This window comes from Coenobita brevimanus, chromosome 86 (assembly GCF_032717465.1).
Source record: "Coenobita brevimanus isolate Jiangsu-jjx chromosome 86, ASM3271746v2, whole genome shotgun sequence".
Classification (NCBI taxonomy): Eukaryota; Metazoa; Arthropoda; class Malacostraca; order Decapoda; family Coenobitidae; genus Coenobita; species Coenobita brevimanus.
The window spans coordinates 32,996,400-33,022,401 of record NC_137039.1 but is presented as its reverse complement, the minus strand read 5'-3'; the positions used below and the strand labels follow the sequence as shown (position 1 = coordinate 33,022,401).

Sequence of the window (26,002 nt, the reverse complement as noted above, 5' to 3'; positions counted from 1 at the left end):
AAGAAGAAGATGAAGAAGAAGACGAACAAGAGGAAGAACAAGATGATAAAACATGAAGAAAAAGAACAAGAACAAGAACAAGAAGAAGAACAAGAACAAGAAGAACAAGAATAGGAAGAAAACAACAACAACAACAACAACAAGAGGAAGAACAAGAAGTACATGAACCAAAAAGAAGAAGAAGAAGAACAAGAAGACGAAGAAAAGGAAGAAGACAAAGAGGAAGAACAAGATGAATAAGAACAAAAACGATGACAAGAAGAAGAAGAACCAGAACAAGAACAAGAAGAACATGAAGAACAAGAAGAAGAAGAAGAAGAACGAGAGCAAGAAGATCAAGAAGCAGAAATTCACCTGACATATATACGTCCTCAAGAGACATTATAACCTAAATCATTCACAGGGTAGGACGGCCCCATATATAAGAATACGTAATCTTAAAAGTAGAATTATTAACAGATTGACCGGTTATATTCATCCATTCATCAATTGGTCCATGCATCCATTCATCCATTTATCCATTCATCAATTCACCCATTCACTCATTCACCCATTCATCCATCTATTCATTCATTCATCCAATCACCCATGCATCCATCCATCAGCCTATTTATCCATTCATCCATTCATCCATCCATCCATTCACTACATAGACAAAATTATCCACAAATTGCTGTACTCCATGATGCCTATTGAACGGAGGGTCGTGTTTCTATCTGCCTTTATTGATTTCCTAACTCCGTCTCCTTTGCGACTCATTTTCCACAACGCACATTAATAATCCTTTTTGGCTCTTACCAATGCAAACTGCGCCGATACTGATGCACGTCAAATACAAGAGAGTGCAAAGTGTATGATGGGGAAATAAATCGCTAAGGAAGAGGAATTACGAAGTCTCCAGATTAGAATACGACTTAGACAACATTTCATTCTTCAAAAACTTTTAAAATGTGATAATCTACATATAGTCCCCCAACCATGTTTTTCCCTCGTCATTCCTTTTCCCTCTCCAACTTCTTTTCCTTCCCAAACTTCCACTCCTACCCCTTTTCCTTCCCCAATATCCATCCCACTCCTCCAACCATTTCTTTCCTTCGTCATTCCTTTCCTCTCTCCAACTTCCCTCTCACCTATTTCAACTCCCATATCACCTGCTCCTCACCCATCAAATATTCTGACACCTTAGCGGTTTCTGGAGAGGCGGGAAGTGCTTGAATTAAATATATGCAGGAGGAGAGGTGGTGCAGAAGGCATGTCGAAAGCACTGCAAGATATTTATGGAATTTGGTTGGGCCTGGGAAAAAAAAAAAAAAGATGAGAGAGTGAATAGGAGGGGTTCTTGTGAGGTTTTGTGTAGGTGTAAAATCACACACACACACACACACACACACACACACACACACACACACACACACACACACACACACACACACACACACACACAGGGTTGTAATGATGATGATGATGATGATAAGTGGACGATGCTCTTTTTCATTCCAGTTTCTGAATTCCAGCCACTCCTTGTGCCACTAAAAATAATGTTAGTTTGATGATGATGATGATGAAGGGAAGAGGATGAGAGAAGGGAGAGGGATGGGAGAGGGAGGGAGGGTAGGGGAGGAGTTGTGTAAGAGGGGAGATTAGACGTGAGGTAGGGGCGGAAATCTGATGAGGGAGACCGTGAGAGGAAGACTAATGAGAGAAGACGTACCAGCGTAAACTAGATTTGATGGCCAAGGGTGTGGTGTGAAATATTGAGAGAGAGAGAGAGAGAGAGAGAGAGAGAGAGAGAGAGAAACAGACAGACAGACAGATAGACAAACAGACAGACAGTAGGGGAGGGCGTAGGCTGGCAGGCAGGCAGGCAGGTAGGTAAGTAGGTAGGTAAGGCAGGTAGATAAGTAAATAGGTAAGGTATGTTGGTAGGTAGTAAGCAGGTAACAACGAATACCTGTGCTTGAATAAGTCCCTGACAAGACAAGTGAAGAATTCGAGACTTTCATCCCGGCAGTAGAGTTCGTCAGATGTATAAAAGAAACACATCTGTCAGTTCTAGGACGTCCCTTGCTGACGCGATTCCACACTGAACACGTACACTTTACGAACTCGCTTCTTCCCAACCTAGGCTTTCTTGAGACTGGGGTAAGCGGAACCTTTGATTTTGTGGGTAAAAGTATTGGATTATGCCAATTCACGGGACAATTAGTAGTAAGTAATTAAACGCAAGGCGGTACTCTTCCGCATATGATGAAAATAACTTAAATTACCCTCATTTTCTTCATAGGTAAAAGTGAGTGGGGAAAAAAGAGGAAGATTGAGAGTTTGAAAAAATTGAGAGACGACTGGGACTTAGACCTAGACCTTGGTACCTCTTTCCCCCACTTTTTTCCCCTCTTTTTCCCCCTTCCCAGCTTTCCCAACCCCACTTTCCCAGAACACTTATGTCTGGCGGGAACACAGGCCGCCGATGATGTTAAGATATTGTCCACGGGCGGGAGAGCTACAAGTTAGTCTCCCTTCCACAAGTTAGCGACTGGAGGAGGAGGAGGAGGAGGAGGAGGAGGAGGAGGAGGAGGAGGAGGAGGAGAAGGAGCTAAGAGAAAAGAGGCTGTAGAAGGAAGGCGGGAGGTCTAGAAGAAATACAAAGAGGGAAGGAAGGATAGCTGAGAATACTGATAAAAGATGGATGGGAAGGCAAGCGGGATGAACCTTGTCCTATTACACTTGCATGAGGTCAGTATGTAAGGGGTGACCTGACCTGACCTCACACACACACACACACACACACACACACACACACACACACACACACACACACACACACCTGAACTATAATATGCTTTCTCAGTATCTCTTTCATTTATATTTTCACTTTGATACACACACACACACACATACACCTATGAACTATAATTTGCTGTCTCAGTATGTTTAGTTTAGCTTTCTTTTTATTTTATTTCCCTCTCTCTCTCTCTCTCTCTCTCTCTCTCTCTCTCTCTCCATTCCTCCTTTCCCTCTTCCCTCCCACCCACTTAAATTATGCAGGCGACCATGCCCCCCTCATCCCAAATACATAACAGTGATGTTTAGTACTGGGAGCACAGTGAATAGGGCTATGTAACATCCTCTCTCTCTCTCTCTCTCTCTCTCTCTCTCAACTTTTCTCCCTCCCTCATTCTCTCCTTTACATTTTCCTTCCTTCCCTCTCTTTTTCTTTCGACTCTTTCGCCTTCCCTCCTTCTCTCCTTCCCACCCTTTCGCTTTCCATCCTTTTCTCACAACCTTTCTCTCTTTCTCCTTTTTTTTCCCCTCTCTCCCTTCTTCCCTTTCATGCCCTCTTTCACTCCCTTTACCCTTCCTTCCTTCCTTCTTTCCTTCGGCTATCTTACCTCCCTTTCTTTCATCTTTCACTCCCTTTTCTCTCTCTTTCTTCCCTCCCTTGCGTTCTCCTTCCTTCCCTTTTCTTTTTCTGTTTCTCCTCACTGTGTTGTCTTTATCTTCCTCCTATTTTTATTTTCCAAAATCGTTATTATCTTTCTTTCTCCCTTCTGTTTTTTCGTATTCTCCGACTCGCTTCCTGTCACACACACACACACACACACACACACACACACACACACACACACACACACACACATTAATAGATTTACGTACTCTAACATGCAATACACACTCGCACATCTATTACACAACTCATTCACCTCTGTCTGTCTGTTTGTCTGTCTGTCTGTCTGTCTGTCTCTCTCTCTCTCTCTCTCTCTCTCTCTTTCTCTCTCAGCCCTCAAAAAGTTACCCCTTCACTACGATAACATCATTTTTATTTTTTTTAATCACCTATCAGTTTTACCCACTATACAATAGACAAATCGTACTGAGAGACGTAATGCAGCCCTCTTTAACCACTTCGCTGTTGTGGGGTTCTCTTGAGCTGAAGAAAATCGTCTGGTCAAGGCAGGAATTAAAGAAGAAAAGGAATTATTTTACAGTTGTCAGTTCCGGGTCATATTTGGATCAGCTGAGAGAAATTTGGTTGTCATGATCGCAGTGTATTATTATTATTATCATTATTATTATTATTATTATTATTATTATTACAGACGATTTTGCTCAGCTGATAGATAAAATATATGCCAAAAAAAGGGGTACATAACTCTTTCGAAATTTGCAGCTCTACAGATTCAAGTACCCTCTTCTTTTTGCTTCTCAGTGCATGCTAAAAACTAGACGATTTTTTTTTTTTTTGACCAAGAGAGATCACAGGGTCAAAGATCTCATATATAAATTCTTGCATTCCTTTGGGAGCGAGAGACACTTCTGGCCGATGTGGAATGCGGGGCAGCGAGGTATTGCTGAATTTTGAAGAATGCTGAGGGGGTGTATCTGAGGTGTATTTGAGGTGTATGGCTTGGGCTGCTGCGATAGATAGATAGAGATAGATAGATAGACAGATAGACATACAGACAGACACAGAGACAGAGTGGGCAGGAGGAAGGAAGAGGATCATAAAAGTGGACAAAATGAAGAGGGGAAAAAGAAAAAGTGGAGAAAAGGAAACAGGAAGAGAGAGAGAGAGAGAGAGAGAGAGAGAGAGAGAGAGAGAGAGAGAGAGAGAGAGAGAGTGAAGAAAAGAAAATCAGAGAAAAATGAGAGACAAGGGAAAGGGAGTAAAAGAAAATACGAGGAGGAGGGAAGTGAAAAATATGGGAGAGGGGAACAAAGGAGAATTAGAGAGAGAGAGAGAGAGAGAGAGAGTACACAGACCTTGCTATTCCTTATCTAAATACTAACTTAATCATCGAAGTTTAAGACAAGGATAACAAAACAGAAGGCTCTCTCCCGCCCACTAAACCCTCCGGCATCTCTCGGTACTAGAAAGTTGGCAGAAGCATCATCTTAATTAACTGAAATACCTGAAGAAAATATGATCGGATCCGTAGACATTATTGCTTGTAATGGAGGTACTGTTGAGCATGTGTTTTTCATTGCTTAGATTTGTAGACAGATAGATAGAACTATAGACAGAATGATAGGTAGTTAGACAGATGGACAGACAGAGTAATAGATAGAACGATGGACAGATAGAAAGATAGATATAATATGACAATGTTTACAGGTGGACAATTTGTTACGTACCTGAAATTTAATGTAATGTAGAACTTGCCTACCTGTCTCACTCGGTTACAAATTAGCTGACAATCACGTAAGTTTCAGAATTACTAAATATTTAACAATTATGCATCTATTTATTTATCTATTTTAGTTATTTACTTATTCATTTACATACGGATGTTTATATACCGATCGAAATGAGCTCTACTTAATCTATGTTAGTGCAGACTGCGTGTTTGCATCGTTAGGTTTATATGATTATGTGTGTGTGGTGGTGTGTTTAAAGTAGCCTGTAATGAGTGTGTGCCTTGTAGGTGTGTGGGTAGTGGGTGAGTGGATGGCCAGCCTTGTGTGGGTAGTGGGTGAGTGGGTGGGGAGTCTTGTGTGGGTAGTGGGTGAGTGGGTGGGCAGCCTAGTGTCGTGGTTGTTGGAGAGGCTGTTATTGTGGCGGCAGTGGTTATTTGTGTTGGTTTTTGCGTGAATAGTAGAAATGGAAGAGTCTTTTCATGAATAACAACTGTACCAGATAAATGCGGGAACTTCAGGGCCGCAATATGGGGCTTCTCTGTGGTCGCTAACTTTTACGGGCGTGAAGAGGGAGATTCGGCACCTTAATATGAGACTTCGCTACAGTCGCTTAGGTATGCAAAAATTAAGCACCTCGTTTCCGAAAAAGGTTAGTGAGCGACAGACGGACAGAACCGCTCAAGGAGATGTTTCCGCATCTCTAAAAATATGACGATAGAGAAAAAGTCACTCAAAATCAGCATTGAAGAATAAGAATAAGAACTATAGGATGCCAGAACAACTTAAAGCAAGGTCATCTGCAGTCTCTAAATAATTCAACTGTGTGTGTGTGTGTGTGTGTGTGTGTGTGTGTGTGTGTGTGTGTGTGTGTGTGTGTGTGTGTGTGTGTGTGTGTGTGTGTGTGTGTGTGTGTGTGTGTGTGCGGCTATCAATGAACTCCACCTGAAGGTCTGAAGCGCTCGAGGGAGACTGACCAACTATGTGTGTGTGTGTGTGTGTGTGTGTGTGTGTGTGTGTGTGTGTGTGTGTGTGTGTGTGTGTGTGTGTGTGCGCGCGCGTAGATATTTATGTGCTTGTATGTGGGAGCAAATAACCACTTCGCTTCACCTCAAACTCTGCAATGCTAGAGGGAAGTTTACTAACATATATAGCCTATGTGTATACAAGTGTGTGCCTGTATATATGTCTGCAGGTTAACTAGAAGCTCAAGCTCTCTGGTGCATGAGGAAAGCTGACCAACTCTGTGTGTGCCTGCCCACCCGAAAACTTGTGGCTGGGCAGGTGTGTGTAGAGGCAGGTGTGTGTAGAGGTAGGTGAGTGTAGAGGTACGTGTGTGTTGAGGTAGGTGTACTGTATGTGGAAGCAGGTGTGTGTGTGTGTGTGTGTGTGTGTGTGTGTGTGTGTGTGTGTGTGTAGACAGGTGTACAGGTGTGTACTGAAGCAGGTATGTGAGGATGCAGGTGTAGTGAGGCAGGTGTGATGAGGTAGGTGTGGTGAAGCAAAAGTTGAGAGTCAGGTGTTGTGAGGCAGGTGTGGTGAGGCAGGTGTTGTGGGGCAGGTGTTGTGGGGAAGGTGTTGTAGGGCAGGTGTGATGAGCAGGTGCGATAAGGCAGTGTGGTGAGGCAGGTGTTGTGGGGCAGGTATTGTGAGGCAGGTGTTGTGAACAGGTGCGATAAGGTAGTGGCAGGTGTTGTGGGGCCCCTCAGATACAGATGTTCATTCTCCTTCCTCCACCCCCTCCCTCGCCTCGATCTCACCTACCTACCTATCTACCTCCCTTTCCCTCTCCCCCCCTCTTCCTAATAACATTTCTCCCCATGTTTCTCCATTACTCTGAAGCAAAGGCACGTTCATTATCAAAGTGATATATCTACTACTCGCGTTGCATACTAATATTTTGTACGCACCGATATTACTCTTCCCAGGTGACGCTGATTCACAGGTATTCCCCTTAATTACTCTCAGGTGTGGAGATGTCGGCAGAGATCTATAATGCTTCATTTATTTTAACTAGGCAGAGATTTTCGTCATTGTGTTCCTTACTTCCCGTTGCTCAGTGGCAGAATAAGACAGTACTGTGGCTTACTATCCCTCCGATAGAACTTCTTCGTGACTAGCACCATATTCAAGTATTAATCTCGTAAATGTTCTGTATTCACGATGGAGAGGTAGCAATTTTGTCCCTAGTTAAAGTGAACTGAGTATTAGAGGCATGCGAGTGTTCCAGTAAGAGCATTAGTAGTAGTAGTAGTAGTAACAGTAGCAATGGTATTTTTTTTTTTGCACTATTTTCAGGATTTGCGACACTGGGAAGGCAATTTGCACGGAACAACCTTACATTCTGCTTCAGGAAAGGCAGGTGAACAGACAACACATATACATAAATACCTACGTTTCTCATCCCATTAGGCCCTGTCCAGTGAGCGTGGCATCTGACAAATTAAACCCTCCCTATCCCAGAGCGTTAAACGAGGATAATATACACGATTGATGGAGGCGGTATGAGTGCCAATGTGTGAGGGTTGTGGAAATGATCTGACTGTGTGTGTGTGTGTGTGTGTGTGTGTGTGTGTATTCACTGGTATATCATTTTCACATACGTTGGGAGATGATCCAGGGCTCAGATGGTGTCGCGATCTTAGTGCTAGATCAGAGGGCAGAAGATTGCCTCCACAAATGACCTTGAGTGACATGGCGAGGCGAGAGAGCTTGGTAGGTTGTTCTGTAGCCTGTTCAACGGACAATTCAGAGCTAAGATGAATGAGGTCAAAAGAAGAAGTTCTGTCTGAGAAGCCAATCCAAATTGTCAAATAATCGGATTGCATGACTTGAATGGGGTGTTGCCAGCATAACTTTGAGTAATGCATGTATTTCTGCCTCATTTCTCAGGACTTTTGTGTCTGCGGGCTTCTCTGCTTAACTTATGACCGTCACAGTAGTCACTGTAGCACCGGCATTAGCAGCAGTTTTGACAGTCTTGGTAAGAACATCATGGCGCTGCTGAATTAGGAACTTCTTCACGTGTGGTGGGATGTACTGGGAACCTTCCAAGAGGTATGAAGGTGCCACAGGACGTCTTAGCAGGGAGTTAGACCTAAGACCCACCTGCTTCTCAGTGTTGTTGTTATGGTCTTGGTTGCTATCCCTAATTAACCTTCTGTCTCTCAGGTGCTGTGGGAGTTGGCTGTTGACGAGGGTGTAGCCAATCATATCAGATATGGTATATACTTGTTTTAGGAGTAGTATTGTTCACCTGTTTTTCTTCAAGTATCCCTAATTTACTTCTCTTCCTCATATATGGGATAACTCATAGTAATAGCAAAAACATACATACTAGAAATAGTATGACATGATCAGTAACGATGATTATAATTGCCACTGCCATTGCTGTTGTCGTTACTGTGTTCCTAATCAATCAGCCTCACTCCTTTACTCTCTCTCAAGTGTGTTGGGATGTACTGGGGCATAGTAAGAGGCGCTGAGGTGCCAAAACAGTAGTGGCTGAAGTAGTATTGTAGTATTTTGACAATGGAGATGATAATGATGGTCGTGGTGGTGGTGATGGTTGTTCTTGCTGTATCCTAAATCAATCCCTCTCTTTCAGGTGTGTTGGGATGTACAGGTGACATACTGAGAGGCGTTGAGGTGCCCCAGTACGCCTTTGCTGGGGGCCAGGCCAACCTCAGCTGCTCCTACGACCTAAGAGCCACGCGCCTTTACTCCCTCAAGTGGTACCACAATCGCACCGAGTTCTACCGTTACGTGCCCACAGAGAGAGATCAACCTATTAATATCCAGCCCTCCCATACCTTCACTGTGCATGTGAGTGTGTGAAGATGCATTGACGTCTTGTATTTTATTCCTAGTACCTTGAGGGGTAAAGTGGGATGATGTGCATATATATATATATATATATATATATATATATATATATATATATATATATATATATATATATATATATATATATATATATATATATATATATATATATATATATATATTTTAATGGAAGGAAATAGGAAACAAAGACCATTAAGACCGCATGACTGTTCCCTTCAAGAAAAAATAAAAAATAACAGACACCCAACTTCAGTCTTCAGTTCTTTGGTTTCTCTAGGTTATATATTTTTTCTTTCCCTCTTTTTTTTTTTTTTAATCCCAAATTGGTAGATTCTGGTCGAGACAAAAGGTAAACTGAGATTTTCCTATAAGCCGTGTTTCTTTTTATCTCAAGTACTTTGTTATATTTTCCCCAAATTGGTAACTTAGGTCCCTGCTATATATTATTATTTTTTTTTACCATTTACAGCTTAACTCTTCTTAATTCCTTGACTAAAACGACGTCCTTTTTTTATATTTCTGACATAAATAGACATTAAAACGTGAAGCCTATGAGATAATTCCCCTAGTCAAGCAACTGAAATCAATCTCCATCAACCTCTTCAATATTACGTTGCAAAATTTCAACACTGTCACCATTAGACGATTTTTTTTTTTTTTTAATGAAAAGAAGAAAGAACCAAAGGCCATACACTTGGGGAAGACTGTTGCCTCATTCAATTTCTGTACACCTGAACAGTGAAAAATGCATAATAACTGATGTACGTATTCTTACCCAGTGAATTACATGTTCAGAATTATACATGAATATTTATTTTTGTTCCATGCTCGCCTTGTGTAAATATGTAAAGAAAGCAATTTGGGTATGGCTTATATTGCGTCTCTCTCTCTCTCTCTCTCTCTCTCTCTCTCTCTCTCTCTCGCTTTGTTTACTATTTCGCTTGTTTATCTCTGGTTGTGCTTATCTGCAGCTGTGTATAAGTGTTTGTATGATTGTTTGTTCTTGTTGGGCAGTTTGTGTTTAATTCTTCTGAGTATGATGATGATGATGATGATGATGATGATGATGGTGATGATGACGATGACGATGAAGACGACGATGATGATGATGATGGTGATGATGATGATGATGATGATGATGATGATGGCAAAAAGCTAAAAACCCAGGCATGGCAATAGAACCCAATGACCTTGACGCCGAAAGAGAGAGAGAGAGAGAGAGAGAGAGAGAAACAGGGAGCCACTTAGAAGAGCCTGACGGTGAAAATGAGGAAACGTAATATGGTGAGGCAAAGTTAATTACCGGTCGATTGTCAGCTGTCAGGACGAATTCGAAAAGAGTTCATCATCTTGGGGTGTCGAGGGGGGAAAGGGAGGGGGCTGGGAAGGGGAAAGGGAGGGGGCTAGGAAGGGACAAGGGGAGGGGAATAGGAGGAGATGAATGGGAGGGGGGAAGAGAAGACCAGAAGAGGGTAAGGGATAGTGGGCAGAAGATTGTGGGACCTTGTTGGGGAGCGAGGAATGAGAACTAGGGGATTGGGGGAAAGAAGGGGCTAATAAGGGTAGTTACAGGACTACCTTGAATTTGACAACAAGAGATAGAAATAAAAGGGAACGGCTGGAAGTGGAAATATAGTTAGAAATGGACAACAGGGGCTAGAAATAGACAAGAGGGGCTAGAATTAAACAACAGGAGGCTAGAAGTGTTCCAGAGAAGGCGAGAGAGAGAAAAGAGAGGAGAGACAGAGGAAAGGGGGTGGTAAGGAATAGGCGATTGGGTGTTGCTTCTGGCTGGTGTGTTTGCATTTGTTGGACTGCCAGCTAAATTGACTTTCATTCTGAGACGACGGGGGAAGCGAACTTTCTCTCGCCTTTTTTCTCCCCCTCCTTTTCACACTGAGAAGGGGACGATCGATATGCTTTGAGTCGAGCCAGAAATATTTGAAGGAGAGAGTGGGTAGCTACCTGAAGTGAATGCCAAGCGCGAGAGAGGCAGTGAAAGAAGTGACTGAGGTTGGAGGGCAGTAGCAGAAGTCTGAAAGCAGTAATAGAGGTACGAAAGAAGGGATCTCTGTGTGTATATCTGTATCAGTCCATATTAGATTCTTTGCAGGACTGGATCTTCTGTGAGGGAGTGATAGCGAGAATCATCCCTTCCCCATGCTGGCAAAGTACGAATGGGAAAGGAGTGTCTGTAAGAAGAGTGATGCATGTGAAAATCAAAGCGTTGCAGTAGTTGTGTTTGTGTTAGAATCAGTATATATTCTTAGTAGAGCCAAGAGGGTGTAAACACAGAGTAGTATATATTGGGGCAAAACGACCAGCACCCATTTTACATTTCCACTACGATTTTCATTCGAATCCTAGACAATATGCAGCTAGGAACACGCATCATGAGAAGAGTACATTCCCAATCAAGCCACAGCAGCTTCGAAGGAAGGTATAGGGAGCTGTAAAGTAAAAGAGACGTGACTTAACAACGTAAGTGTAAAAGAAGTAAGACAGGTGCGATATAAGTAACGAAGGGCTGGAAAATGCAACAGAGAAGTGAGCGAAAAAAAAAAAATAATAGTAGGGGCATACAAGCACTACAAGAGGCATGAAATGTGTGACTGAGCTATGAAACAGTCGACTCAGGCATGAAAGGAGCTATGAAGGCATGGGAAGCATAGTCAAGTTTCTATGTTCTTATATTTCACTTTCATTCAAGCAATCGTGTATTTTTCGCCACATACACATATCACGAACCACGACAGTAAACTCACATATAGCAAACTGCTGTAATATGTAAACTCAAACGTCAAAATGAAAAAAAAATAGACAGACAGATAGATAAGGGCTGTCATGAAAGCCATTTATGTAACCTTGATATGCAAACACAGCTTTCATTAAAAACTACATAATAAACATAACTGACATGAAGTGCCACCACCATTATCATCATCATCACTATTTTCCACTAATAGATATCACAAAGCGCCATATTTTGTGTATAATTACGAGAGTTGTTGTTGTGGCTGGTTGGCGGAAGTGATGATGGTGGTGATAAAGGTGGGGATGATGAAGACAATCGTGGTGGGAGTGTTGGTGATGGTGTGGAAAGACATTACTGTAGAGGGATGGTGACGGTGAGAGAGTGATGGTAAATGTGGTGATGGTGATGGTGTGGAAAGACATTAGAGGGATGGTGACGGTGAGAGAGTGATGGTAAATGTGGTGATGGTGATGGTGGAGACAGTTTTGATAGAGGTGGTGGTGGTGGTGGTGGTGGTCGAAGAAGGGGTGGTGTTGATGGTGATAATGACACTGTTCATAGGAATGGTGATGAGGATAATTGTGGTGGCGATGGTGGTGGTAGTGGTGAAAGTCAGACTGGGAGTGGTGGTGATGGTGGTAGTTCAGGAAATCTTGGTTGGTGTGTGTGTGTGTGTGTGTGTGTGTGTGTGTGTGTGTGTGTGTGTGTGTGTGTGTGTGTGTGTGTGTGTGTGTGTGTGTGAGAGAGAGAGAGAGAGAGAGAGAGAGAGAGAGAGAGAGAATCATTAACACTGCTCAGGTTGACACGATTAATTAATACGACTCATTCAGGTAGATACGATTAATCAATGGAACTCACTGAAGGGACCATTTTACCTGTAGTTATCGAAATCTGTTCACTAATTACAAAGGGACCAGGTGTTGCCGGGGAGACAGGTGAAGGGCATGTGAGAGAGAGAGAGAGAGAGAGAGAGAGAGAGAGAGAGAGAGAGAGAGAGAGAGAGAGAGAGAGAGAGAGAGAGAGAGAGAGAGAGAGAGAGAGAGAGAGAGAGAGAGAGGCTGATATACTCTGTTCCCTTTAACTTGGCCTAACATTGCCATCTCTCCATCTTTAATGCTGAGGTGTATCAAGAAATTAACACCATCATGGGGTGCTAGTCACAAAGAAGTGCCATGGATACGACACACAATTGTAGCGGTGCCTTATTCTGCTACTAAGCTAGGAGGAAAAAAGGCTGTAAAAGGAGGGGAAAAAAAACTGGGCCAACTTAAAGTGAAAGTACTACAGTAAGACGTGTTCAATAAGAGACTAGAAGCGTAACCACAGTGAATAATTTAATAAGTCTTTTAAGTAAAGAATTTAATCGATGTATTCAGAAAACACCTTTAGAGAATGAAGGGTGAGAAGATGAGATGAGAGTGAATGAGAGTGTGAGACAGGTGTGGAGTGAGAGAGACTACTAAAGGTGAGCAGCGGGGGGCCAAGTAGTCACCTGAGTTAATTAGGGCAAAGGTGGGAAACGGAGCGGAGTGCTGGGGTGGAGTGTTGGATCAGGTGATGCTGAAGGACAGACCAATGTGTAGAAGAGATATGTGACTCAGGTGTTGGTACTTGTAGGCTAACTTTTTGTATATGCGCCAAGAGGAAGAGGACGGACGGACAGACTTAAGTCCCAGCTCAGGCGCCAACTTATGCTGCATCTCAAGCACCAACATTAATCCCAGCTCAAGTGAAACATTAAGTGCAAACTTGGGTCAAAACCCATGCGCTAATGTAGGTCCCAACTCAAGCGACATCTTAAGTCTCAACTTAAGCGACAAATTAAGTCCCAACTCAAGCGCCAACTTAAGTCCCAACTCAAGCGCCAACTTAAGCACCAAACCAAGTGCCAACCTCAGTCCCTACTCAAAAGCAAACTTAAGTTCCAATTCAAGTGCAAAATTAAGTCCCAGCTCAAGCGCCAACCTAAGTCCCAACTCAAGTGCCAACCCAAGTCTCATCTCAAGCGCCAACCTAAGTCCCAGCTCAAGTGCCAATCCAAGTTCCAACTCAAGCGCAAACTTAAGTCCAGACTCAGGTGTCAACTTAAGTCCCAACTCAGGCGCCAACTTATGCTGCATCTCAAGCGCCAACCTAAGTCCCAACTCAAGTGCCAACACAAGTCTCAACTCAAGCGTCAAGCTAAATCCCACCTCAAGCGCAAACTTAAGTCCAAAATCAGGTGTCAACTTAAGTCCCAGCGTAAGTGACAACATGCCAACTCAAATACCAACTTAGGTCTCAACTCAGGCGCCAGAATAAGTCGCAACTCAAGCAAAAAATTAAGCACCAACTCAAGTACCAGCTTAATCGCAACTCAAGGGCCAGCTTAGGTCCCAACTCAAGCACCAACTTAAGTTCCAACTCAAGCACCAACTTAACTCAAGCACAGTCTCAACTCAAGTCCCAACTTAAGTCCCAAATGAAGTGCCAACGTAAGCTCCAACTCAAGTGCCAAAGTAGTGTCATCTAAAGCGCCAAGTTATGTTTCAACTCAAGCGCCAACATAAGTCCCAACTCAAGTGACAACATTAGTGCCAACTCAAATGCCATCTTAGGTCCGAACTCAAGCGCCAACTTGGGTCCAAGCTCAAGTGACAACTTAATTCCCAACTCAAGCGCCAACACGTGTCAACTCAAGGTCAAACTTTAGTCCCAACTCAAGCGCCAACACGTGTCAACTCAAGGTCAAACTTTAGTCCCAACTCAAGCGCCAACACGTGTCAACTCAAGGTCAAACTTTAGTCCCAACTCAAGCGCCACCTTTAGTCCCAACTTAAGGGCGAGCTTAGATCCCAGCTCAAGCACCAACTGAAGTTCCATTCATGCACCATCTTAAGTTCCAACCCAAGCGCCAACTTAAGACCAAACTTAAGTGCCAATTTAAGTCTCAAATCAAATGCCAACGTAAGTTCCAACTTAAGTGCCAACGTAAGTGCCAACTCAAGAGCTAACTTAAGTGCCAACTAAAGCGCCAACTTATGTTGCAACTCAAGCGCAACCATAAGTCCCAACTCAAGTGACGAAGTAAATGCCAACTCAAGTGACAATATAAGTGCAAACTCAAATGCCAACTTAGGTCTGAACTCAAGCGCCATCTTTAGTACCAACTCAAAGGTGAGCTTAGGTCCCAAGGCAAGCACCAACTTAAGTTCTAGTTCAAGCATCAGCTTAAGTCCCAACTCAAGCGCCAACTTAAATCCAAACTTAAGTGCCATATCAAGTGCCAACGTAAGTGATGACTCAAGTGCAAACGTAAGTGCCAATTCAATTGTCAATGTAAGTGTCAACTTAAATGCCAGCTTAAGTGCCAACTCAAATGCAAAATTAAGTGAAAACTCAAATGCCAGCTTAAGTGCAAACTCAAGTTGTGACATAAGTGCCAACTCAAGTGTTAACTTAAGTTCCCACTCAAGTGCCAAATTAAGTCCCAACACAAGTGCCAACTTAATTCCCAAAACAATTGCCAACTAAAGTCCCAACACGTCAGTTTAAATCCCAACTCAAAGACCAACTAAAGTTCAAACTCAAGTGCCAACTCAAGTCCCAACACAGGTTCCACTTGGGTCCAGACACAAGTACCAGTTTAAGTCCTAACACAAGTATGAATTCAAGTCCTAACTCAAGCCCTAACTTAAGTCCAAACTCAAGTGCCAACTTAAATCTCATATCAAAGGCCAAGATATGTCCCAACCCAAGTGCCAACCTATGTCCCAACACAAGGGCCAACCTATGTCCCAACACAAGGGCCAACCTATGTCCCAACACAAGGGCCAACCTATGTCCCAACACAAGGGCCAACCTATGTCCCAACACAAGTGCCAACCTATGTCCCAACACAAGGGCCAACCTATGTCCCAACACAAGGGCCAACCTATGTCCCAACACAAGGGCCAACCTATGTCCCAACACAAGGGCCAACCTACGTACATAAGTCCTTACACAAGAGCAAACTTAAGTCCGAACTCAAGTGCAAAATATCGTCTCAACTCAACCGCCAAATTAAATCCCAACTCAAGCGCCAACTTAAGTTCAAACTCAAGCGCAAAGCTAAGTCCCAACTCAAGCACCAACCAAAGTCCCAACTCAAGCACCAATCTAAGTCCCAACTCAAGTGCCAAACTAAGTCCCAACTCAAGCGCTAATCTTAATCCCAACTCAAGTGCAGGCATAAGTCCCAACTCAAAAGCCAACCTAAGATCGAACTCAAACGCAAACTTAAAGTCCCAACTCAAGTGGCAACTAAAGTCCCAACTCAAGTGGCAACTAAAGTCCCAACTCAAGTGCCAACAAATTATGTCCCAATTTAAATGCCAATTTAAGTGCCTTAAGTAGCACTTAAGTGGCACCTAAGTGGAAGTTCCAACTTGTGTTCCACTTTAGTGCCACTTAAGTTGCATTTAAGTGCCACTTACGTTCCGCTTAAGTGCCACTTAAATTCCACTTGTTCCCCTTAGTGTCACTTAAGTTGCACTTAAGTGAAACTTAAGTGGCACTTAAGTGCCACTTAAGTGCCACTTAAGTGGCACTTAGTCTGCACTTAAGTGCTACTTAAGTGGCACGACAAACATGTGCCAACCTAAGTGGCAACATAAGTGGCAACTTAACTGGCATCTGAAATGCCAGCTTAAGTGGCAATTTAAGTGTCAACCAAAGTGCCAACCTAGATGGCAACTTAAGCATCAACTTTAGTGGCAACATAAATGACCAGTAAAGTGCCAGCTTACATGGCATCTCTAGTGCCATCTTAAGTTGTAACTCAAATGCCACCTTAACTGGCAACTACAGTAGCAACTTATGGCAAATTATGTGGCAACTTAAGTGCCAACTCAAGTTCCAACGTAAGTGCAAACTCAAGTCCCAGTGCAAGTGCCAACCTAAGTCGCAAATTTAGTGCCAACCTAAGTGCCAACTTAAATGCCAACTTAAGTCCCAACTTAAGTGTTAACTCAAGTGCTAACTTAAGTGCCAACTCAAGTGTTAAGTGCCAACTCAAGTGTTAAGTTCCGACTCAAGTGCCAGCGTAAGTCCCAATACAAGTGTCAACTCGTCTTAACTCAAGCGCTAACTTAAGTCCCAACTCAAGCGCCAACATAGGTCCCAACTCAAGCACCAACTTAAGTCCCAATTCAAGTGCCAACTTAAGTCCCAACTCAAGTGCCAAAGTAAGTTCCAACTCATGTGCCAACGTAAGTGCCAACTCATGAGTCAACTTCTAACTCAAGCGCCAACTTATGTTGCACCTCAAGCGCCAACTTACGTTGCAACTCAAGTGCCAACAATAATCCAAACGCAGGTGAAAGCTTAAGTGCCAAGTCAAGTGCCAACTTGGGTCCCAACTCGAGCGCCAGCTTCATCCCAACCTGAGCAACAACTTAAGTCCCAACTACTGTAAAGCGCCAACTTAAGTACCAACTCAAGTGCCAACCTCAGTCCCTGCTTAAGAACAAACGTAAGTCTCTACTCAAGAGCAAACTTAAGTCCCAACTCAAGTGCAAAATTAAGTCCCAGCCCCAGTCCCAACTTAAATCCCAACTCAAGCGCCAACTTGAGTCCAAACTCAAGCGCCAACCTAAGTCTCAACTCAAGTGCCAACCAAAGTCTCAAATCAAGCACCAAGCTAAGTCTCAACTCAAGCTCAAACGTAAGTCCCAACTCAAGTGCCAACTTCAGTCCCAACTCAAGTGACAACATGCAAACTCAACTGCCAACTTAGGTCCCAACTCAGGCGTCAGCATAAGTCCCAGCCCAAGCGAGAAAGTAAGCCTCAACTCAAGTGCCAGCTTAAGTCCCAACTCGGCACTAACTTAATCTCAACTGAAGGGCCAGCTTAGCTCCCAACTCAAGCACAAACTTAAGGTCCTTCTCAAGCACCAACTTAAGGTCTAACTCAAGCACCAACTTAAGTCCAAACTCAACCGCCAAATTAAGTCCAAACTCAAGCACCCACTTAAGTCCCAACTCAAGCGCCAAAATAAGTCCCAAATCAAGTGCTAATGTAAGCTCCAACTCAGGTGCCAACGTAAGTGCCAACTCAAGAGCTAACTCAAGCGCCAACTTATGTTGCAACTCAAGCGCCTACATAAGTCCAAACTGAAATGACAACTAAATCGCCAAGGAAGAGCTGCAAGGGAGGTCTCTCTCTCTCTCTCTCTACTTCCGTCACACTTCCTTCGTGCCTGTTCCGTTGCACTCTCATCCTGTTTTCTTGTCTTACTTTCTCCCCGCTGCCCTGTTGCACGCACGCACACACACACACACACACACACACACACACACACACACACACACACACACACACACACACACACACACGCACACGCACACGCACACACACACACACACAGCCTGCCTCACCACAACACACAGCCAGCCTCACCACCACACCTTCCTGCCTTACCTTTTTGTCCCCGAGCTGAGCGACGCGGCAGTGCAGGTAGGCAGACTGACCCTCCAGCGCTGTGACGTTGGTGGAGGGAGGGGGAAGGAAGTAGGGCTTAGTGTTGAAGTGTGGGATGCCTTGCTCCAGCGTGAACCCTGTGGGGGAGGGACATGGAAACTGTATACAGTGCATTAAGGTTTCACACACACACACACACACACACACACACACACACACACACACACACACACACACACACACAGAAATTGAATAACAACGGAAGTATCCCACTCCAGTGCTTAGGTTAATTCACAAGACTGCAGAGTTAATTGGTAAATCCTTTCCTTCTCAGTTCTTATTATCATTATTATTATTATTATTATTATTATTATTCGCGATATAAATGATGACAGCGTTATCCTGATAGTGATAACTCTGCTAGTGATGATGACGATGATGATGATGATAATGATGCTGATGATCTCCCCCTTCCCCACCCACAGGAGCTGTTCCGTAGTGAGCAACGCGTGAGCCTGAGCCTGTCCCAGCTGCGTGTGGCCGCGTCAGGTCAGTACCGCTGTGAGGTCATCGCTGAGCACCCCAGCTTCAGGACCGAGGCTGCTGCTGCGACTATGACGGTCCTAAGTAAGTCCTGTGCATGGTCCGGTACTATACTCTTTTTACATTAAGTTTGCGGAGAATTTGGTCTTTTTGTAGTTTGTTTTTTTTTTGTCGATTTTGGTCTTTTTGTCGATTTGTTTTTTTGTCAATTTTGGTCTTTTGTCGATTTTGGTCTTTTTTTCGATTTTGGTCTTTTTTTCGATTTTGGTCTTTTGTCGATTTTTTTTTCGATTTTGGTCTTTTTTTCGATTTCGGTCTGTTTGTCGATTTTTTTTTTTTTCGATTTGGTCTTTTTGTAGCTTTTTCACGGAGCTCGGTGGCAGAAGAAGAAAGTGCTACATCTCTTCATTCTTTCCACTGCACTTCTTCGTGACCAGCATCATATTCTAGTGGTAATCTCTCATTGCTGTTAAGTATTCATGATGAAGAGATGGCAATTTTAGGCCAAGTTAGAGTAAAACGAGTGTAGGATTTCGCTCGTCAGTATCATCTCTGGTATCCTTTCTCGGTAAAACGTCCTCCCACAGTCATTCACTCGTCTTTCATCTTGTCTTTCATCTCGTCTTTAATCTTGTCTTTCATCTAGTTTGTCCTTCCTATTTCAGTACAACCATTCCTTTTCTCAGTACCTCAGTCAGCGTCGCCTCTTTACCTTTATTTTTCTGTACTGAAGTGGCCGGTGCTACTGTAACGATTTAAGTGCCAATGCCTTTACTTAGTGGCACGATTTCAGTAAGTACCACTCCTCACCATCACCTCTCAGTAACACCACCTCCAACCGGTAATAAGTACTGAACACGTCCTTAGTAGGCACACCTTTATTTAACATCCCTTCTCTCATCAGTATCACCTGCCAATTAACAACTTCTGTATTAAAACGAACAGCAAAGTCATCTTACATGTGTTTTATATTTACTACGCTGATCTACACAAACCTACTTATGTAATTTTCACACGCTTGCACTTACGATATATGTGGGTTTAAAAATGGAATCCTTCTTTTCGAAATACTGTGGCGATCTCTGACTGACTCATATTTTCGCAGCGATTTCTATGTTTTCTGTGGCATCTAATCTTTGCCCTCAGAGTTCTTTCTTTGGCGTGGGTGATTTGGTGTGTCGCCTCTGCATCGATTGGTTCTTAGTCTGTGGCATATACACATACGCCTACGTCCCACCATCCAACACAGGAGAGAGAGAGAGAGAGAGAGAGAGAGAGAGAGAGAGAGAGAGAGAGAGAGAGAGAGAGAGAGAGAGAGAGAGAACGTCTCCTTTGTGTCCAAGCACCGTTTAAAAATCAGTGCATACTCCCACTATCCTTCTCCTCCCCCCCCCTCTCTCTCTCTCTCTCTCTCACCTATCTCACACACATTCCTGTAGTCAGAATCTAGTATAATTGTTGCTACGGAAATAAGGCCATAATACAGGTGATCAGCCACGTATGCACCTGTTCAAGGGAATTTAATCATCCACCTGGCCTAGGCTCTCCTCAGTGACCGCACCTGAAGGCCTCCTGTTTCCTGCTTGTCCTCAGTGTTAGGTTTCCTTTTCTTTAATAATGCTTCACCCATCGATGGAAACTGCGAACATCATTGTCCCCTTGTTTTGTCTATCTCTCTATCTATCTGTCTGTCTGTGTCTATCTATCTATCTATCTGTGTGTGTGTGTGTGTGTGTGTGTAAATCTCTTTAAAAAAAAACTATCAGCATTACTCCTGTGCGTGGGGAGCGAAAATCCATGCATCACACGACCCACACACATCCTTTTTTTTCCTTATAAATAGTCTCAGTCTCACGTTTATTCAGTTCTGGACCCGTCATTGCATTTTTCTTTTCCTTTTTTTTTCTTTTTTTACTCTTCCTTGACGTCAATAGTGGGTCGTATTCTCGTCGGTGTTGGAGGAGGTGTAACCATTTTTTCTTGGCGCCTTATTTTTCGCATTGTACCTTGACATTCGCAGACTCCTTTGACTCACCAGAAGCTAAAAATAAATAAATAAATAAGTTAAAATAAAACTATAGTCGCCTGTCGTCAACCTCCATAAAATGCCAGTCAAGTGTGCTTTGTGAGCGCGTGACGAGCGAGCGAGCGCCATGTCATCACAGTTTCCCTCTGATATAATATAATTTCTTGATGACGGTATGTGAACAATGAAAAATATACTGGAACAAAAGATACTCTTCATAACTGAGGCGTTCACCGATTAGAGTCGAACACTGCCTTGGAAAACTAGAGATTCCAAGGGGTTCCTACGCCTTTATGGGTGAGTTTATAGTTGATAAAATTTACTGAATAAATTTGTCACATGCATAGAGAATTTCAACCCTGTTCCACATACGAGTAAAGGTATTAGCTTCTGCTTAGAGTGACGGTCAAGTCGCGCCGAGTCTGGCCGGGCCGCCCATTTCCAAACTTAACTAAGAATAAACAATCTTGCTCGCTTCGCTCACTCGCTCGTAATTAAAGCTGACGAGAAGTTGAAAATATTATAAGTGATATAGCCAACATCCTAAAATTTTTGCGACTCACCCTAAGCTGAGGAAAGTCATTTAATGTAAAAAAAAAAAAAAAAAAAAAAAAAAAAACGGGCTGACGAGATACTGAAAAGGTTAAAATCGTTCTCAATGATGCATGAACTTCTTCTTTAATCGACCCACTTCGTATCAAAAGCATAATGACGGGATATAAGGCCGTAAGAGCCAAGATAAATCGCTACGGAAGGGGCGTTAAGTTACCACCCAAGGCAACAACAACACGAGCCAAAGAATCCATCAAACCCACTCAACTCTACGCTGGACCTCGCCCTTTTTGAGATCCCCGCTAGCGACAACAATATCACCGCGACCCCGATGTGTAATTTCGAAACAGAGGAAGTGTCGAATTTTTGGAATAACTTGTGAGGGTGAAAGAGTGGCTGGCTGACTCGCATCTCTATTTTAACTGAGTAAAAACCTGTCGCCAAAATAGCTCAATATAGCTGAACTGGATACAGAAGCTAAATTCTCTCTCTCTCACTCTCTCTCTCTCTCTCTCTTTTATTGTCCTGTTTCGCGGAACTACATTTAGATTAATCATTGCTGTCAGAAGGATACGAGAGCTAGCTTAGAATTAATTTCCTTAGTTTCCTTTTCAACACACACACAAACACACACACACACACACACACACACACACACACACACACACACACACACACACACACACACACACACAGGTAACCAAAATATTTCCAAGATATTTATGACTCGCTCACTCACAGAAATGACTGACTCTCTGACTGTGTGCACGTTTGAACTGCCCGCCCTTCTGTCAGCATTCTTTCATCTATATTTCTCATTCATCTATACACGCGTAGGCTTTAGTTTTTACCTGTGTGCGAGATTGATGTGATATTTCCCCAGTCAGTAAAGAGGGACGATGTTAAGCTTATATTTCTATCTGTCTCTATGTTCGTTCGATGGAGTACTGGAAGAATTTTGGGATGGTAATTTGCAACTACCGCTTCTTCTGCTACTACTACTACTACTACTACTGTTACTACTACTACTACTACTACTACCATCACCACCACCACCACCAATAATAATAATAATAATAATAATAACGTGAGGATCAACTAGGTAACTGGTAAAATCATATATACGCGTATCATGGCAGTGTAATGCAACGTGAGGATATGATATACTGTGAGGTAATTCCATACAATATAAGAATATTGTGATCAGCGTGCGTCAAAGAACAACGACACGATTATCATTTCATTCAGTACCAGCAATACACGGATGGGAACAGGTATACGCTCTCTCCTTCGTGCCCCTGTAATTATTTTCTGGACTAAAGGTACACATAGGCTAGGTTTCGCCCAGTGTTTGTCTAATTGTCTGTCCACCAGATGACAGAAAAACCAATGAAATCACGTTGAAACTTTGTGGGGATGCTACTGCTGACTAAGGATGATGTGATTACGTTCTGGCGATACGGCATCGAAGTTTCAAGAACACAGTTGCCATCATCATCACCACCATCATCATCATCATAATTACCACCTAAAGATGAGGTGAGGTAAATATTTCTACCTCACCACACCTGTATAGAGGCGATCTGGTACAAGCAACCACTGTCGATTTAAACTCTAAGGAGTTTATATCAGGTTCACTGTGGGACGGACCGCCTCGGAGGGAGAGTGGCAGTCAATGCTAGCCCCTCCCCTTGTCGGCGGGGTACGAAGAGGAACGAGGTGTCTGTAATGCAAGTGATGCACGTTAAAAACGAAGCGCTGTATTGATTGTGCTTTTGTACCATAATTTATATTTGCTTTGGGTATGAACCGACATCGTGTGAGCGTATGTAAATAGACAGACACTGGTACTACATTCCTTTTATTCTAAGGTGGACTAACTTGCCATGCCTCCATCTTGAATGCCAACTTGCAACAAAAGTATAACACCAGAATATGATGTTGGTCATTAAGTACAATGGAAAAGGTGTAGAGCTGTAGCAATGTCTTTTTCTGCCGTTGAGTTAAGTGACATAAGCTGCAAATGGACTACAATATTGGCAAAGTAATGGTGAATACACTTTACGTATCCACCTTAGATCTGGAGCGTACACAAATCTCTACTATGGAGGCAGTGCGGTTCCGTGCTATAATCAGTCAAGGTGAAATCAAAGGAGGCATAATTCAAGAACAGCCTAATAATCACCATCAATCCCCCAAACCGTAACACAGAAATCCCCGTCATTACCACACCGTAGTTCACCACTCAGCACCACCACCAAACCAACGCAACACAGTAACCATCACCATCATCACACCAGTACGGGGTCCAGGTGTAGCGGCTTAATGAGTCCCGCCCTACAGCTTTACTCACCTGGCAAGAACGGGGCCACATGATTGGTTTTCCCGGAATAGTTCCACGGCGAGGCGGTGGCAGAGTGAATGTGGACAAATGGGGCTGGGAACAAGGCCTGGGGACTGTGAGGGATCGTGAGTATGGACAAAAAGTAGTGGACAAGACATGTGCTGGGCAAGACGACGTGGACAGTGAGGGGCTGGAGAAAGGGAATTAAACAAGAAAGGATGAAAAAAAGGAGTGGAGAAAATGACTGTGGACGAAAGGGAACTGCTATAGAGGGCTGGAAAGCATGAGCCGCGAGTGTGGACATAAAGGGCTGGACAAAACTGGGGTGGCCATGGTAAAGTAAGAGTCGTATGTGCGGACAAAAAAACAAAGAGAGTCGGCCTTTGGAGTACATTCCACTGTGTAAGGAAATGGCTGACATGGGGGGGGAATATCAGTCTCAATAAATTTAGGTCACAGTTACATAGTTTCACGGTTGGGTTAGGGCTTCCTCTTCTTCTTCCTCCTCCTTCTCCCCCTCTTCCTCATCTTCCTCTTCCTCCTCCTCCTCTTCCTCACGGGTGCCCACTGTCCCTGTATTCTCCACCAATCATGAACCACCTCCTCCAACTCCCCATCGTATTGGTTCTCGTCACGCTACCCACTGCACAGTTAAAGGGAGCTAAATTTAGGCCAGAATATGTCGTTCATAGAAAGGGAGGGAAATAGGTGAACAATCTGTATTTATATTTGCTGTAGGTTTTGAATGATAGAAGAAAGGTATCATTGTCATCATCATCATCATCATCGTACCTAATTCCTATCTGAAGGGACCCTTCTTTGTAAGTTGAATATTTTTAAATTAGGAGTTCAAGCTCTAAATTAAACAGGAAATCTATGCATGATTCCAACTTTTGAAGGAGAGAATAAATATGTTAAGATACTGAATGAGAGAGAGAATTGGTAAATATTTTGTGCTTCTGTTTGTAGTAGGAGGAGTTGTAATGGTCTTAAATTATTGAGGATACGAATACGGGTTTTATGCCCAGAAAAAAATTAATAATATATAGGAAAAGAATGTTCAGCTCTATCTGTGCCTCTGCCTAAGCACATATTTCAGTTATCCCTTTTAAATTACTCCCCTCTTGCATCCACACACTTGCTCCTGCCACTGTTGGAAGCATCTCTGGAAATAATCTTAAGTGCATCGTTGGAAATAATCTTACGTTATGTTCTTCAAGACACTGGTCGTTTGATTGGATGTCTTCTATTGTGGCGTCAAAACAATGTCCCTCTCATTATGGGCTTCAGTTTGCGAAAGAACCAGAGATGACACGGTGTTAAGTCAGGTAGATGTGAAGCTACTGGAATATTACTGTTGGATTATGAGAACTACATGGCTAGGCATGTTTTCGTACTGAAGCAACCACTCGTCATTCCACTTCTCTCGTTGTTTACATCTCACTGGCTCTCGCAAATGTTTCAAAGCTCCCAGGTAGAGAAACGCATTAACAATAGTATACCTGGAGAAAGCTTTTTGTTTTGTTTTGTTTTGTGCACAACCCCTTGCATGACAAAAAAAAAAATGGCCGCAACATAACTTCCACTTGAGTTTTTGACTGATGGGCACCTTGGAGTCTCGGTGAACTTAGCGTCTTCCACTCGGAGCTCTGTCTTTTGGATCCTGGGTCATATCGGTAACCTGACGTTTCATCTCCTGTCCTGACCTTAGAAAAGAACGATGGACCTGACGCCTATCGATCAATAACGCTAGAGATAGAAATGCCAATGTGCTCCTCTTGGCTATCTCTGAACATGCGTGGGACTAATTTGGCTACGAGAAATTGATAGTGGGGAGATCAGATAACTATATTTTTGTTCTTGTTATAGTTCACTGGCTCGTGTTATTGAGTTTTTCTATGACACGGCAATTAGAAGAATGGCTGTTGAACGGCACACAAAGCAGCCAATCACCGACCACTGATTACAAATTGGCGAGATCATTATCAGAATTTTTTTAATCACACACACACACACACACACACACACACACACACACAGAAAGGAAAAAATGGTAGAGAGAGATGGCTGTGCAGATATTGAGGGAGGAAGACAGGTTAGAAAGCAATTCCAGGTATCAGTCTGTGTGTAGCATAAAATTCATTCGCCAGAGATAGACAGACAGACAGACAGACAGACAGACAGATAGATAGATAGATAGATAGACAGACAGATACACAGACAGACAGATAGAAAGATAGATGGATGGATAGATCGGTAAATAGACAGACAGGTAGAAAGAGAGGTAGGCAAATAGATGAACAGATAGCGAACGGACACATGAACTGACAGACAACAGACATGAGAGACAGATATACAGATAGA

The 26,002-nt window shown here is 43.1% G+C and overlaps 1 protein-coding gene across 1 annotated transcript in view; it reads left to right on the top strand.

Annotated features, from left to right (window-relative positions):
- Positions 1-8,736: 8,736 nt before the first annotated feature.
- LOC145410659 (uncharacterized) overlaps positions 8,737-26,002 on the top strand; it is a gene marked incomplete at its 5' end in the record, with an annotated part of 38,269 nt that continues 21,003 nt past the window's right edge. The window contains 2 exons of the mRNA XM_080280772.1: positions 8,737-8,958; positions 18,659-18,800. Coding sequence (XP_080136898.1) covers positions 8,737-8,958; positions 18,659-18,800 — 364 coding nt within the window. The remainder of the gene's footprint in view (positions 8,959-18,658; positions 18,801-26,002) is intronic.